The sequence below is a fragment of the Rhinolophus sinicus genome, linkage group LG06 (assembly GCF_036562045.2).
Source record: "Rhinolophus sinicus isolate RSC01 linkage group LG06, ASM3656204v1, whole genome shotgun sequence".
NCBI classification, from domain to species: Eukaryota; Metazoa; Chordata; class Mammalia; order Chiroptera; family Rhinolophidae; genus Rhinolophus; species Rhinolophus sinicus.
In genome coordinates, this window is record NC_133756.1 from 66795050 (window position 1) to 66812887 (window position 17838).

The window sequence follows — 17838 nt, forward strand, 5'->3', positions numbered from 1 at the left end:
AACTTATACAGTGATGTATATCAGTTATATCAATAAAACTGGGGGGAAAATCAACTTTTAATAAATATGTTCCTAGTACAAAAAAGTTACACGTTAGAGGTGTACCAAAGCATGAAGTTGTATATAAAACATTAAAAAGCTCCTTATTGTCCTAAATTTGTTATGATGATCTTTTCCTGCTATTAATGCATCAGTTTATTCCCCAAAAAGCATTAAAGACAGTCCTTTCCTATGCTTACAAAAATAAATCACAACAACTGTACCACTTAAGAGGTGAGTCACTTCTCTAACATATTTAGAAACAAATTCAGGCTGATTCATTTAGTGTGTTACTGGTTGTCAGGTGGAATTAGAAGCATTTGATTTTTGACCTATATTTTCAATGATGTCCTCACCATTTTCTCTTTGGAAATTTTCTCTACATTTTCTCTTTGGAAATTTTCTCTACTAATGCATATAAAGTAAAACAAAGCAAGCAGAGAAGTGTTTAATTTAGAGCATTTTTCAAAAAAAAAAAAAGCTCAGGACCACTTTTTCCTTTAACTTCTTATTGATAAATTCCTGGGTTTAAAAAAAAAAAAGTCTTAAAAAAGCATAATTCTATTCTCTGATTAGTCCGAACACAGGAATAGGTTTATTCTTCCTCAAAATTGGTTAGAGATAAATACTTATATTTGTTGAGTTAACACTACTAAGAAAACAACTGGTTAACCTTTTCAAAATAACATTGTGGGGAAGAAAGCAGATGTTTTACTCCATGGATATTTCCAGAGCAGCTGCTATGTGCAAGGCACTGTGTTAACAACGGCTGTGGTAGAAGCAAATATTACTCTGTCATCAACTCTGCTCCTGATCTGCTTAAGAATCTCAATAGGGCAGTACGGTAAGCATGTAAATCATCACAAAGTAAGGTAGAAAGGGATTCAACACTTTCAGAGAGGACACTGAAACACTAAAGGAGTTCAGAGAAGGGAAAAATTGGTTCCCACAAGAAGTGTGGGAAGAGAAAATCAGAGAACGCTTCATGACAGCAGTGGAGTTGAGCTAGATCATAAAGAAAGTAAGATTTCACCCAATGCAGACTGGGGGCCACATTTGTGTGGGGATTGCTGTTGGGGGTTTTAAGGGAGGCTTGTATGAGTAGAGAGCTGGATCAATGTCGTGTAAGCAGGAAATTCAAGCATTACGGTAGGTAAAAGAAAGAAATGAGAAACAAGGGTAAAGAAGTAGGTAGGAACCAGATTATAAAGGACTTGGAGGATGTAAGATTAAGTGGCTCATACTTATCTGGCAGGCAAATGGAAACCAATGAGAAACTTGAAACAGAGGAGTAGAATGATGGACACATGCTTAAGGAAGATTAATTTAACATCAGTGGGGGTAGATGGATAGGAAGAAAGACAAATTAGAGATGAGCAAACTGATTAGGAGTCCCCTGCATAGTATACATAAGAGGTAATGAAAACAGGAGCTACGCAGTATCAGTAGGAATGGAAAGAAGAGTATGGATGCAAAAAAAACTAGTACATTGTAAACAGCATTTATGAAAAATATGGAATAAAGCCTTACCTGATTCTTCTGCATCTTGGTCATCTATTAAACCTACTGAGACGCCTAAATCCACACATTTCTTGCTATGTGTCTTGGACTTCATGTGTTTTGTCAGATTTCCTTAAGGGAAAAGAATGTTTACTAAGCTTACATAGTATTATTTTGCTATTGCATTTGTCAACACTGGCAAATTCCATTCCGATTTCAAGTGAAAGTACAGATTGTGGTTCACACAATTCCAATGACTAAAATTTGGACAAAAGAAAATACTAGTACCTGTATAATAATCTTCTTATTTATTAGGAATAGTTAGTTTCTCTCTCAAACCTGCCTCCTTTACTCTGATAATGGCTACTTTTGCCTCATGGTTTCTATTTTCCAGTCCTTATCTATTTTTTAGATCGTTTTGTACATACGTAACATCCCTTTATGATTGCACTATGATCTGTAGCACCTGGAGTCGGAATTCTCCACCAATTACGGCTGCTGGCTTTCCCTCATAGTACTTTGTTTCCTTGCATGCTCTTTAGTTTTTACTGGAACACCTCTATGGGTCAGTTTTCCAACTGCTTCTGCCTGGGACCTCAATGCTTTCATATCACTGATTCTGTACCAGGGTATTTTTTGTTGTTGTTTTTTTTCCATGGCATAGGTAAAGGGTTTTACTTTTTAGCAGGAAACGTTTCCCCCACATAGGCCAAAGTCACTGGACAGGAGAGCCAGGCTTATTTCAGAGGCCTCAGACTTGACTTTGGCATTAGCATTAAAACCCCAAGTTTGTGGGCATGTATCTGGCTTTGACGTCCCTATGGACTTTGTTTTAAGTATCTGTTCACCATGCTACCTTGGGGTTTCTTTTTTATTCTTCGTGCCTGCCTGGGAATTTGCCTTTTTAAATTTTGAGCTTGACTATTCAAAACTATATTTGGTGATTGTAGTATTATAAACAGTAATTCTGTAGGTTTGGAACATAAGAATTTCCTGCATTAATTTTACTTCACCATATTGACTAGAAGTCTCCTAGTAGTATCTCTAAAAGTGTGTTTCCTCTGGCAGCTGGTGTATGTAAGTATTAACAGGTTAAATGAGACCCACTGGGCAAGGGTACCCCAAGTGATCATGAGTGCAGGGGGAGAGCTTATATTCTTCTAAGGATACCAAGCAGCTTGAGTTGATAATGCCACACACACACAAAATTGCCAACAAGGGAAAATCATCTCTTTTGAGAAAATAAATAAAACCTAAATACTGAGTTTGGTAAGCAGGGCAAAATTGTATTTGAGGATAAGCCTTTAGATGAGCTAAAAATGTCTGAATGATTGGTCCAGATTTTGGGCTTGCAGTCACTGAAGGACCTGCAAAATTACTGTATTTATAGAGCCTCAATTCCACTAAAAATGCACTAAGCCCAGGGAACTGGTCACACTTCTCAAGCCAATCCTTGGACTAGCTTGTATGCACAGCATCCCAGAGCTTCATGCTTTAGGGATTCAATAGTAAGAGGGTACCTGGGCCAGATAGTGTCTAAGATTCATAAAACCCTAACACCTGTGATTCTAGAGATAAAACCTAGCTTAAATAGCTTGGCTATGCCTGACATTTACTTTAAGTACATTTAAAAATAAAATATGGAGCAAATATGGCAAAATATTAATAATTAAAAGACGATAGGTATGCTGGTGTTCATTATATACATTTCTATTTTTCTATATGCGTCAGGATTTTCACTTTAAAAAATGGTTTGGCCATATTAATGTGGCTGAAATTTCCACTTAAAAGTCAAAACACTTTCGAGTATAACAATATTACCAAACTACAAGGTCCACTAATAGTTTTCTTTCAAAATGCCTTTGTTTCCTAAATAAACAGCCAGAGAAGGTTATTTCCTTTCTAAAAAGAAACTTTCTAAAAAGTTAATGTGTAATTGTAAATAGGCAAATTTGGGAATATAAGTTTTTAATAAGCATATTTTCAAATAACTTAAGCTATTACTATTAACCAACTTCTTAAATAATTTAAAAAGAAAGAAAATAATTTGCATTTTAAATATGCATATTAAAATGCAAATACCCCCTAGCAATGCTATAAACTTTGTGCATTAATTTAATAGATAAATTTTTCAACACATTTAATAAATATTAATTTAAAATCTCTGAAAATCATGAGAGATTTGGTTTCTGGATTCCCATAGCTACATATAGAGTCTAGCTTTTTGTGATATAAATGGGTCTAAATCCTGCGAGATGAAAGCTCACTGTGTATTTTCTGCTGACTCTTAAAGCAGACTAGTGAAAAGAAATCAATTATTTTGAAAATGTACTCGTAACATAAACTAAGAGGACAAATGCTGAGTATTAATTTATAAATATTACAATCAGAAGCATCAACTTCTAGCACTACAGACCACCCCTTTGATAGTATTTTGCTGTCTTTGCACACCATATACCCTATATATAGCTTGTCATTATATCACTACTACTTTCTGTTAATAATGACTGGCTAAACAAATTAAGTCAGAGGAGGGCAAAATCTACAGCTTAATCTGAAAACACGTCGATTATTATTTAGCTACCTTTAAAAGGTACTATGGTATCTGTTTTATATATATCTACAAAAGGTAGATGGTCAGCTACAAGAAAGCTGACCATAAAAAAAAAAAAAAGAGAGAGAACTGTCATGCCAAGAATAGGGAAATATTAAATTTCTAATACTTTTTTCACCAGTCTCCTAGGTAAGATAGCTTTCTTCAAATAAATATTTATCACATATTTCCAATGAATTACCTGACAAAACGAACAATTTAATGTAAATTCAGATATGCAGCATATTAGAGAAATGAAAGACATGAAAACTGCTAACATATAATGATCACTTTTCAGGGGTCATTATTCTCTGTCTACCATTTAATAAACATTTATCTAAAATTTTACATGACGTTTTGAGTTATTTCATTAAGATTAATACTTGGTGAATAATAATATTTTTCTTTGCCAAGAAATCTCTGCAGTTCCATTTGGTTTTCCACCTCTAAGTTTTCCTTCCTTTCTTGCCCTTATTTTATGAACATAATATTTTAAATATCCTTATGCCTTTCCCTCTTCTCCATTGAGAAATGCCCATTTCACGTGATACCTTGATCCTCTTTTATTTGGTAACATCATTCTGTACTTGGTAATCTTTTATTAGTTATATTGGCCTATTACTGGTCTCTTGGTAGAAATTAATAGATATGTCTTAATCATAGAATCAAAAGCAGTGAAAAAGCAATAAATTGAGTTAAAAGATCAAAGCATTTTGTCTTATTAAAACCTTCACACCAGACCAAGAAAATCATCTTGAAATCCAGCCTCCATTTCCAGAAGGAGCTTCTATGTCACAAGCAAAGGACTGCAGAATGACTGTTACTCTCAACTCATGATTTCTTGAAACTCTTTAGAAATATTCAAGGCTATCTGAAGAAATTCCCCCTATAGCTCCATCATTCCTGTTTCAGGTACTATATTAACATTTAAGGAGTACGACTTGGAAGCTACTTCGTTGCTACATATTAGAACTCTCTTTAAATGCCAATAAATATTAGCCAAAAAAAATGCAATAAATTTTGCTAAAGAGTTGATCAATCTTTAAGACAAAAACCGCAAAGACAACCAATACAATCAGAAAATAATCAAATGTTAACTCAAAAGAGATAAAAATAGTTTCTGTAAAAACATCAATTAAATATTTTTTACAGATATAATGCTTTCAGACAGATAATTTTATGATTACATTGTTCTATTTTAGAAAGATTTTTACTTTTTAAAGGGAGTTTTATGAAATTAAAATTTCAAGTAATAAATTGTCATATAATGATTCATGAACAAGGGACCTAATGGAGAAAGCAAACATTTTATAGTAGTGTATTTATTTTATGTAACAGGAAATTGGTAGAGGGTAAAATTACCTTAACGATAATAAAGGCTTACAACTTAAATAACATATAAAGAATACAGAAAGAGTACTAAATATAATTTTAATGACTAGTTGTGAGTTCTATAAACATTAAATAGTACAAAAGTAGAAAAATTTTGAAGCTAAAAATCAACAGAATTTTGGTAAAAAAATAAAAAATAAACACCATGGAAAAGAAAAAGAAATTGCTGCATGCCTAAAATTAGATACTAAAACATGAATGTAATCATTCTAAGTTTACTGCAATTATTTTAAATTTTTTTCAATCTTTTAACGCCAAAAAAAATTTACTTGTGATTATGAAAAGTTCTTTTTCTTCTTCAGCCCCAAAGTAAGTATTTTTGAAAATATACTAGTCATTATGTCATGCAACTATAATTTAGGGAGTAAAATGAAAAAGGACAGTTGCTCCTTTTAAAATGTTATAGTTATTATGTATATTCTAAAACCATGTAATTAAAAACTTTTTTTCAAGAGGTCTAGAAACATAAAGAAAAAAGGCTACAATGTTGACAAGATGTAATTTATATTAATCTATTTATGCTACTGCTTCCTTGGTCAAAAAATATGTAAAGTTGGGTCTTAGCTCTATTAACTCAATGCATATAAAAAGCGATGTTATCTCATACCTTTTGTCTTAAAGGAGAAGTTACAGTAAGTGCAGTGGTAGGGACGGACATCTGTGTGGGTTCGTATGTGTTTCTTTAACATACTAGGTTTCTTACAACGTATTCCACATTCTTCACAAATGTACTTTCCTCTTCCCCTGCCTCGGACATATACATACTCTTCATTTGATTTATATCTAATTTAAAGGAAAAAAAATGAATAGGGAGAGCGAATACTATGTCTTTGAGAAAATATTAAAATTCAACCTAAAAAATAAAACAAGGCACAATTTTTAGACTCAATATAAATTTTACGCATGTACAGGTAACAGAATATTCCAGCTTTTCACATAAACACTTAATATTCTAATAGCTAACTCTAACCAAACAACTTTCTTCAATACTAGGTTTAATTTTAAAGTATTTCCTCTTTGAAGTCACTGCTGCAATAATTTTCTTTGTTAAATTCAATCACAACAATCACAAGTACTGAAACATTTCTGAGCTTCACTATAACTACAATTGGTTTCTGCATTTTGTTTTTCTTATAACCAAATACATTAAAGACATCAAATAGGCAATGAGTTCTTCTCTCTTAGAGCAGGTTTTCCAAGTCATTCCTTATTGTAAATCAACATGAAACCCAGGGTTTACGCTGAAAGCTTTGCTCTTAGCTACCTCCCAGGACCTACAATGTTTCCTAAATAGTTATCATTTTCGTGATAAAAATGGAATCATTAAACATAATACCTAACGTATATTTGCCATGAAGATCCTGTTAATAAGCTTAGAAACCTTGCAACATTTATATAAAACTGGTATTGATACGTCTTCATTCATATGAAAGCAAATGTACATTTAAAAAGTAAGTTTAAATGTACATTTAAGAAGTAAAATTTGTACTTGCCCTCCATCAAATATTTTAATTCTTCTTGGTTCACTTTTGATTAAGGAATTTTCTTTATCTTGCTCACTGTTAATTTCAGAGGCATCTTTATTGCTGAATTCAACTACTGTGGACTTTTGATTACCTAATGCTCTCTGAAAGGAAAAAAAAGAGAAACTAATTTAATAAAACTGAAAACACAAACATGCTAATGTTTCACTTGGAAAATAAAACACAGCAGAATACAATGCATATAGTTAATGTCATGAAATGCATTTCAAGGAAGTAGCAGGTTTAAAGGTCATGTGCTTTATCTTCTTATCTTTAATGTATCTGTCTTAACCACAGCAAACAGGTAAATCTTATGCTATTTTAAAATCCCACCACAGTCCACTGACACCCGCAAATAAAGGCTTTACAACTTCCCATACTGGTATTTTGTGCATTTAATAGGAACTTTTTAAAATACACTAAATAGTTCTTCTTATATCTAACCAACCACTCCTACTACAGTTTACGTGTATTTCGTAGAATTTATTCTTTGGCGATGGAAAAGAGCTAGTTGCCCCTTTTGGTATAATAATGTGTCATACTCCTGAGAAACATGACTAAATTCCCTTCAACGTTAATGTATTGTAAAGTTAAAGCAGAAGCTCCATTTCCCAATATTTTATTCTCCCTTTCTCCCGTTACTTTATACCATAATTATGTTTCCTCTCTAGAACTTCTCAAAAGTTCCTGAATACTGAGAACGGTGAGACATAAATACAGGTCAGGTCAAAAGTTAGGTTTTGGCCCGATAATAATTAAATCTCTAAAAAAAGGTAGTGAACATCAAAATGATAAACAATATGAACTCTTCTATAGAAACATAACTGTTACCGCCACCAGATGATTTGATATAACCGCACTGTTCACAAGTTTTCTCACAGACCCTTGTGAGGCCGGGAGCACAGGTGGTTACATCGCAGGGAGCAAGGGCGCTCTCAGGGTCAAGTCACTTGTCCAAGGTCAAGTGTTAACAGCAAAGGCTCAAATGCCCGTCTTCTGGCCAAACACAGCACGAGGCACAACTCTTCTAATCAACGGCCTCTTTGTTACAAACCTTTAAAAATGACATCACCACGCAGACAGCTCCTGCACCAACATGACTTTATAGTAGTAAGTGAGGAGAGGGTGTGTATAGGGCCTACGCAGCCCCAGAAAGGACCCGGGGAAGCCCCTGTCCTTACAAGGCCGGGAGTAAAGGAAAGCCGCCGGCCTGGTAGCGTGAAGAGGTAATGACACTGACCCCGACATGTAAACATGCAACTTCTCCTTTTCTTTCCCTGGCAAACACATTAGGTTTCCCTACAACTTGGAATATCTGCACACACCTTTCCTTGACTTTCTACCTTTAACACTAATCCTATTTCTTATCTCGTTTTCAATATCAAATTCCTGCTTATCTTTTGCTCACTTTCTTACTATCAGATCTGGTTTCTATTTACCAGTTACCAATGAGCTAAATGTCAAAATCCTTATCATTTTCTTAGTCTTTATTTGCTTGACCACTCCACGGCATTATATAAGGTTGACGCCTTGTTTCTCTTAAAAATCCTTTTATTTTAGCATTTATCTCTTCTTTTCCATTTTGAATTATAAATACATTAACACTTGGGTTGTGAGCTAACAGCCAACCCCAGACCCAATCTTCCATAGCCACGTGCCCACGAGACTCAAGTCCCCAGTGATATCAGCATTGCTCAGGCCAGAGACCATCTTTATTTGATGTCTCTGATTGAGCAACTCTCCTGGAAATACCTTCTTCCTCGATCTGTGTGATACCACTTTCTCACAGCTCTTCTCCTTCCTCTCTGAACAATCTCTTTCAGTTTCTTATGTGGACTTCATTCGTCCATTTGCCCCTTTAAACAGCAGTGATCCCCAGAACCCACTCTAGGCCCTTGTCTCTTCTTTACACTTTGCCTGAGCAATCTCATTAATTACACCTCTGCACTGAAGACTCTACATGTTTCACTGGGAACTCTCTCCTACCGTGTTTCCCCAAAAATAAGACCTAACCGGAAAATAAGCCCTAGCATGATTTTTTCAGGATGACATCCCCTGAACATAAGCCCTAATGCGTCTTTCGGAGCAAACCTTAATATAAGACCGGGTCTTATTTTCGGGGAAACACAGTAGCAGAAAATCCAGATACGCATTTCTGGAGGCATTTCAACCAAGGCACTTGGAGCTGAAGGGAAGCCACTCTCTGTAGGCACTTCAGGAATATACATAAAGCTCTGTTTAAATTCCCATGATCACGTCTCATCTTCTGAGATTCTGATTCTGAGTACTTAAAAATTAAATTCTGAATGGTTTGGATGCACCCTCCTTCACTGAGAAAGTATGAACAGCTCTTCACCACCAGGCATGTTCTTTGGTTTTTATCTACACTTCCAATTTTGAAACATGTCAGTATTCCAAACTTACACCTTCTAGCCATGAAAGACTCCTCAGGGTTTTTTAAACGAACCAAGTTTTTTCTCCCTTCCACGTCATTCATCAAACTATTAAAATATCTCATTCCTGTTGACCTGGAAAAATCCCCCCCCCCTTTTTTTTGAAGACTCAGCTAAAGTATCAGCACTTTTGGAATATCTTCCCTGTATCCACACCTCCTCAACCTGCTGGCAGCATTAAGGACTTCCTTCTTTTAAAGCTGAATATATTTCTATTACAATACTGAACTGTGATATTTTCTTACTGATAAGTATGTACATATTTATGACCCTGTATTATGTGCCTATGACCCTGCACAGGTCAAGGACTTAATCTATAATTCTGAATGTTCAGAGTCTAACATGATACCTTCATCCATTCACCCATCCATCCATCCACCCATCTATCTTTATCACTTAAAATAATTTTTCTTATTTTATAATGCCAATACCTCTAATAAGATTGATTCCACAAACAACCCCAAATTCTAGTTTTATGATCTTATTTTATAAATCTTGACCAAATCAACTTTATTATCAAGTGTAGTAGTTATTTTCGGTACTAAGATGATTCACAGAACTACAGAATGGTTCTCTGCTTATATTTCAAAATGATATACAACAATCTTCAATTCCTCACACCTCTGTTCCCCTACATTAATAGGGGCAAAGCATAAACATAATCTCCTCTCACTTAACAATAAAAGCCTTACTAGAAGAGAAAGATGAAAGTAAAAGCATGATTATCTGTACCATTAAGTAAAGACTTAAATGTTCAAGCGAGGGAAAGAAAACTGCTCAGGGCAAGTTATTTCAAAATGTTTCAAGATAGAATCACTGACAGGACTCCAGATAGCCTTTATCAGTATAACTCCCAGGGCAAACTTATACTTTCCTTCAAATAACTACAGTTACAAAGTACAATTTGTCATTCACAACATCGAACTAAAATATTTAAAGGCATCAAGACATGTTAAAACTCATTTGCACAAACTATTTTTAAAGATAAATAAAATTTCAAGTACCTTGCTTAAGTTGCTTTTCCATTTGCTTGAATAGACCAATAAATCTGATTTGGAATGGGTGGTTATTGCTTGACAATAGAGTGATTTCCCAGTCTTCTGTTTTGAATTAAGGAGAGAAAGAGCAACTTTTGTAGGCAAACCAAGTGGATTTGGGTTACTGGCGCTGACTGTCCAATCAGTATAGGCCGAAGTTTTCTGGTCAGTCTGAGGCAAATGTAACGTTTTCTGTCTTAACAGATAGCACCATGTAAAGCTGGTCGTGGTCTTCAAGCTGGGGAAAGACAGCTGCTGCCTATCTCCGGCATCCAACACTGAAAGAGTGGCAGTTGTAGGCGGACTTTGTTCTTGGATGCTCACTTGGTCAGCTTGATTTTTAATCTCTGGAGACTTCCTTTCTTGGTTACTGTCTACATGTTCCAAAGGAGAAATACAGGTATTTACTGAAGGAACAGATGGATTTCTAATTGCAGGAGACAGTGCTATAGAGGACTTGATGTTGTCAAATTCTTGCAGTTCTTTTATAGGTTCTATAACTACAGACTTCGAGTATCCTGACGACAAATGATCAGCAGGTAAAATATCTGCCAAATTAACAGCCTCACTGCTAATTTCAGGTTGAGAAAAAATATCCTGTTCCGATATCAGACCTTCAAGGGGCTCTGTCGTACAAACCTGCCTCACTAACACAGGCTTCTTCTGTTTAACTTCATTAGCTCTTGGACTCAGTGGCTCAAATGGTCTAATGTCTGTTGCACAAACAGCTCCATTTTCATCTTTAGCTCTTTTCTGGTGTTTTTCCATGGCAATGTCTAAACTATTCGCCGGGGAAAGCATCCTTTTACTTGAAGCTGGAGATTCTTGTTGAGGGGAAAGTCTACCAATAGACATTTTTGGAGTTACAGGCAAGGATTCTGACAGAGAAGAATTTTGGCCCATCTCGGAAAAAGCATTTTCGCAAACAAGTTCTTCCTCTGGGTTTGGCAGAGCATTCTGGTGACCTTTTTGCAATTTTGGCAGGTAATTTTGTTCTCCGCTGATTGGCACCACACTATGACTGGCCTGGCAAATTGGCTGACTGGACAGATCCTGGGTCACCAGGATTTGGGGCAGAGGTGTGACAGCGGCAAAGCCGTATGCTGGAACCTTGCTCGGCAGGTGCACGGGTGGTGCAAATGATGTCGGCGTCTTCTGCACCTGCCCCCCAAGCGGCCCGAGCTTCACAGGTGGTGGAGGACATGAATTAGACGTGGCATCTACTAATTTGGTTGGTAATGCTAACGAAGTTGCACGATGGTCGGACCCACCTGGATCTGAAAGAACTTTCTTTGGCAAAGAATGGACGGGATTAGAAGAGCAAGACGGGCTTGTAGTGAAAACCTGACACTGAAGTTGGTACTTGGGAGCAAAGCAATCCTCACTTTTAGAAGATGCACATACACTGGGATTTGCATCTGGTTTGACACTCTGTGTAGACACTTGCAAAGACACCTGTGTGTTTTGCTGGCTAAGGGGCGCATGGATGTGGTTTAACAAATTGATACTAAAAAGCTGTTGGACTGGAAAGATGTTAGTAGAGTTAGAATTTGAAGTTTCTGTTTGCAGATTCCTAACTTGAATCTGGGAGTGAACAGTATTGGCAGGAAATTCAGCTAAGGATGTAGTAGTGAGCTGAGGCCCCAGAAATGGCACTGCATTTGCACCAGGAAGAGCAACAGTTTGGAAAGATGACGGGTTCCCGGGAGCCAGGTGACTCTCTGGAGCTATGTTTAAAGATATCTGCCGTATCAATGGGCCTCTCCTTCTTTCTAAGAGAGGCACATGCGCAGTCACCCCCACACCAGAAGTGGACGCTGGAGGCTGCAGTTCGGCAAGTGGTGCTGTCTGAGGTGGAGTGATACTCCCACAGTCAAAGGATTTACTTCTGAAATCAGAGACCTCCATCGACATCTGCATGCAGTTAATCTGTTCTGAGGCAGCACGCCTCATTTCCCGGTGGCTTCCAGGGATGTTAAGTGTAGCGGAGCCAGGCGGAATCATGAGAAACTCTGCTTTATTGAGAAAAGTGATTTTGGGGGAAGCCTCCGTTTTTGAAATGTCCTCTACATCTAATGAAGCTGAGAAACTCGAAGTGTGAGATAAACTACTCTCCCTACTGAGACTCCTGGAGACGGTGGAATCGAAACTTGATTCGGTTGAAGAATGCTCTATCTCAGCAAGCCGAAGCCTCTTCTTTTTGGGAGGCAGTTTCTCCGTTGGCAATTTTGACAAGGTTTCACTACGCTGAGGCCAGCTGAACTTCTCCGATTTCTCCTGATCGGCACCTTGGGCTTCGAGGTCCCGGTCTGGCTCTTCTGTGACCAGAATTTCTGGGACTTGGATGTTGTGCTGCCGAACGAGTCTTGAGGGCTGTCCTAACACATGCCGTTCACTTGCACTCTTTCTTAAACCTTCCTGAAGTTCTCCTCGAAGGGCATCTGACAGTGCCGGCGGCTGACGATGAGAGGTGTTCCGAGAATGGCGACCTTCCTCTTGGGAAACTCCTATCACTTTCAGGGACCCGGGCTTCACTGTTCTACTCAGCTCCTGGAAAGAAACCGGGGAGCCACTTTCAAAAGACTCAAGCTTGTCAAATGAACTGGGTCTGCTCAGTGAGTTTGTATGTTGGATGACAGAGATTCCCGTGCCATGTCTCTTCAACTCTATCTTGTCCTGGGCAGCCGAACTTATCTGTTGTTCTACAATGGTAGACAGTTTGGGATCCACGGTCTGGTCGGAGCCTCGGGCAACAAGCTGAATTTGGGAGTTTTGCAAATGTGTGTTTCTATGCTGCTGGTCACCTGTTATGACAACATTATGTTTAGACAAACTGGAAGCAGAGCCCAGAGCATTCTGAAACTGAAGGCCTTCGGAGCTTTTTGGAGAAGCTCCACTTTCATGTTGCTGCAATTCATCATCATCTCCAACACTTTTCATTTTCCTCCTTTTCCGTATCTGGGGCGTCTGTTCCCAGACCCCTGTGGCACCAGCGACTCTATAGTGCAGAATCTGTGGCTGTGTGCTGTTAGGCGCGGCGCTGTGTTCGGGTTCTCTCATAGCTACCTTGGTTTTTGGTCCGTGTAACTCTGAACAGTAAAATTTCTTATGGTTTTCAAAATTTTCCAGTTTTCTATACCTGTTTCGACAGGTTTCACACTCAAACATTGTCCCTCGTCCCTGATGAGACTTCTTTTTTTCCAAATGTGAGCCCGGTGCCAACGACTTGTTCCGCGCTGATGTAGTTTCACTAGTGGCATTGCATCCTTGATAGCTGTCATCCAAGGACTGTCCAGTTCCAAGAACATGACTTTCATTTGTTGAAGAGTCTTCCACTGCTGCTTGCCTGACCAGAGGACGGGGATGTCCACTTTGGGACACGGAAGTGTTAGGTCCTGATACAAACACATCATCATAGAAAGCGCCAATTTTGTCATCAAAGGACTGACTTCCTCTCAGTGGATGAGGGGGAGGTATGATGTTTGCAGGTATTGCCGAATAACCTGTGGTAGGCATAGAATTACTTCTTGTAATAGGCAAACAGTCAAGGGAAGGTACGGACAGAAGAAACACCTGCTTTGATTTCTCAGTCGGGGTAAACGGAGACTTTGGTATATCAGAGCTTGAACTTGTTCTCCGTCCCATTGGTTTTAAGTCAAACTGGAAAGAGTCCTTAAATATGTATGATTTAGGGGAATCGATACTGCCTCGTCGTGAGAGAGAGGTTCTCCGTGGCTTTACACTATCCAGCTGTTTATCGTCCACCAAAGCTTCGTTGTCTGAGATAAGCTTTGATATCCGTTCTTCCAGTGTTTTGGTTGCCAAAGGTGGGCGCATCTGACCTGGTAGAAACAATGCTTTTTCACCTGTTGGTAATGGAGAAGGTGCCGGTGTACTGACACGAGGGGCAGTGGGCCCGTTATTCTTATTGAAGTCTTGTTCCATAGCAGGGAATGTTCTGGCAAAGGGAGTTGGCGGACTCACCGTTTGGTCGGCACTTTCAGAACGTGAGAAGTAACCAGAATCTGTACTTCCTAGACTGCGAGGACTCAGAAGTTTTCCCTGTTGCTCTTGGGAGTAATCGGTAGCCTGCTGCCTTTGTAGCTGGGCATGAACTGTCCCTACGTGAGGTTCTTGTTTTCCCTCTGGCTGACTCGCGTCCCCTTTCTGACGGGACTTTTCAACAGTCTCTAGGGAGGACATCCAGGCTGAATGTGTCAGTACACTGGTGATCTGAAGGTCCTTCTGCTTTTGTGCGCTAGGAAGCTCAGGCTTAGGCTCTGGACACTTCGGGCTGTCAAGTCTTAAAGGGGACACATGGACAGGGTGGACCAAAACTTTTGGTAACTCAGTCACATTGTGGGATTCTGAAGACTTGTCCTGTAGTGAAAAGTCACCTACCACCTGGTCTGCACTGCTTGGAATGAAACTTGATTTTGGTAAAGCTTCAGAATTTGATACCATTTTCATTATTTGCACAGGCTGCAGGTCCATGGAGCCCGGGTCGTTCTGCCTTTCATCGGCAGCGCTCTCGTCATCACTCTCACCACTGTCTTCCACATCTGAGTGGATGCTAAGTGCTTTGGGGGACTCGTGTGACAAGAACAAACCACCAGCATCCGGCTGCAAGACAAGACCCAGTTTGATGGTGTGTGCGTGGGATTTTTTGTGCTTGTACAGATTACTTTTAGTCTTAAATGAAAATCCGCAGGTCACACAGGGATAGGGTCGCTCTCCAGTGTGGGAGCGGATATGCTTTAAAAGCACACTCGGTTTCGCACAAGCTCTATTGCAATATTCACAGATATATTTTCCTTGTTTTTTTGGCTTCTGATCTTTCAGAAGAAGATTGCACATTTGCTCTACACTGTGATTGACAACAGAGGAGATGGGAGTTGAATTATAAACTGGCGTGGGGGGTGACTGTGTAGAATGGGCCGGACTTACTGACGTAGGTGAAGCAGAATCCACTGGCTGGTTTGGAGAAGTAACCTGAGTTCTACTGGAAACTGAAGTTAGACCTACAGATGATGTCACTGCTAGAGTATAAACTTGTTCAAGTTTGGTGTTCTCTTGATTTTGCAGATTCGTCAGTGGTCTTGTGAAAGCTGAACACACTGGAAGCTGTTGATTTTGTTGGTTAGATTTAGAAACAAAGTGTTCATGTTGATTATATGCATGAGAAACTGACTGAACTGATGCTTGCTCATTCTTTGGAGCAGCAGACACGTGCACTGTGTATGAGGTACAAGAAGACTGTGATTCAGCAACAAGTTCTTGTGAAGTCTGATTTGGGGCATCCGTTGAGCTGTTTTTTAATTGAGAAGGGGGTCGTACAGTTTTATTTGGTCTCAGTTTTTCTACCTTTACTGCGCAAGATGAGCCCTTTTGTGACAAGGTGCTCAGTTCTGGCTCCATTGCTTTCAGTAAGACATCAAATGCGGTGTTTGCATACGAGGCGGAAGTAGGACTACAATTAGAAGAGGTACATTCACTACGGTCAGTCCTGGTTTTACTTGACAAAGAACTAGAGTCACACTTTCCATCTAGGAAATTTAACTTGGCAGGGTTAGAGCCTTCTGATCTCCATCTATGCAGTTCAGACGGGTGCTGCAGAAACAAGGGCTTCTTTGGGGAGACAGCGTCTTCAAACTTAGAGGCCTCAGCAATTATCCCAGGTGTTTCTCCATTTTGTTTGGTAAACTGCTTCCCATTTTTTACAGGACTATGATTCTGTTTCTTGTGAGACTCTGAAGCACTCTGAAGAATAGTGAAAGATGATTCTTCGGTATTTTGTTTATGTTTTGCCTGAAGAGGATTTCTCAGTGGGGATTTTGGTATTTTTTTCAGGTGATTCTCAGCTACAATCTTCTTTCGTTTCACACCTTTAAGTGATTCTGAAGTTCCTTTAATACCAGCCTCTAAGATTTCTGTTAAAAAAGAGAAAAAAAATGTTAAAATGGTATATATACAACTGTAGTTTTCTAAAAATTAAGATTACTATCATGAGTATGTTATGACAATTGGACAAGGTAATTTAAGGAAAGCCTATTTTGGATAAAACTGCATTCTAACATTCTTAAGAATGTTGCTAATCAAAATCTATTGATACAATTGCAAGAAGACCTTAGTGTACCATTTCTAGAATGCTGGGTTCCTTTCTTGACCCCCATTCACCAAGATCTTGGAACCAGACCTTTTAAAACTAAATTACCCTCCCCTTTCACCCTTAACAGCTGAGGACTCTCTCTACACAAAATAGTCCGAGAGAGGTGGCCCACAAATAAAAATAAATCAACCTTTTATTGCAAGGTATTTGACTGTCCTATCACATTTAGTATCTTTTAAAGCAAACTTCTTAGCAAATTTCTAAATATTATTGCTCTAAAATATACAATATTGATGTTCTTCTGAGAAAAAGGGCTACTATGTAATAATTTTTAGAGTAAACATACCTCATCACATCTCAAGATAACCATATTAGCTGACAGAACCATAAAATACTGCTTTATTAGCAATTATATCAATGAACAGAAAAATATGAAAGTAAAATAAGCCACTTATTTGTGGCTCTTTAACCAACAAAATAAAAAAGTTATAATGTTGTAATGGCCCTCAGTTAAAAAATAAAAAAAAAGTCCCCAACTTAACTGAACAAAACACTCAACAGCTATATTTCTTTGTCATTAATGATAAGTACGGAGGAGGTACATAGTTAGAGCTTATCGCAGGAGAGGAGAGATGAAATCACCTCCATCTGGCTGTGCTGGAAATAAATCAACATTTAAATGGCATCAACAACCTTCAATCTCTGTCAACTATTATATTTTTGAGCAATAATTACTTACCATAATTCAGTTTGTTTCTATTTGTTGGATCTTTGGGCACATAAACAAAAATTATTTAAGTTTGTATTACTTATTTGTAGAAGAACCAAATACTGTAATTCCTCCTTATTTTCAAATAGCTGTTGTGATGTACTCATTTTAAATTCATATTAGACCAAAATGTCTACACCATAATAACCAATTTGCATTTACCAAAGATAAAATTTACATAAAATAAAAAATATTCTAGTCATCTTGTGAGTTTATGGGCTGTCAGATATTTGTTTAATGAAAAAAAGTATGTTTAATCTGACAAAGATACATTTACCCACCATAACCAGGAGGACAAATATACATATATATACATACACATATATACACATACACATATAGATACATACATAAATATATATGTATCTATATGTGTGTGTGTATTAGTGGAAGGGAGGTGGGTGTCACATAACTAAAATATTT

General features: G+C 38.0%; 1 protein-coding gene across 6 annotated transcripts in view; it reads right to left on the reverse strand.

Moving 5' to 3' along the window:
* Positions 1-17838, reverse strand: part of HIVEP1 (HIVEP zinc finger 1) — a 134069-nt gene that overhangs the window by 21472 nt on the left and 94759 nt on the right. For all 6 annotated transcript variants that reach the window (XM_074335228.1, XM_074335227.1, XM_074335229.1 and 3 more), the window contains 4 exons: positions 10505-16467; positions 7018-7151; positions 6132-6307; positions 1570-1671 (listed from right to left, as the gene is read on the reverse strand). In XM_074335228.1, coding sequence (XP_074191329.1) covers positions 1570-1671; positions 6132-6307; positions 7018-7151; positions 10505-16467 — 6375 coding nt within the window. The remainder of the gene's footprint in view (positions 1-1569; positions 1672-6131; positions 6308-7017; positions 7152-10504; positions 16468-17838) is intronic.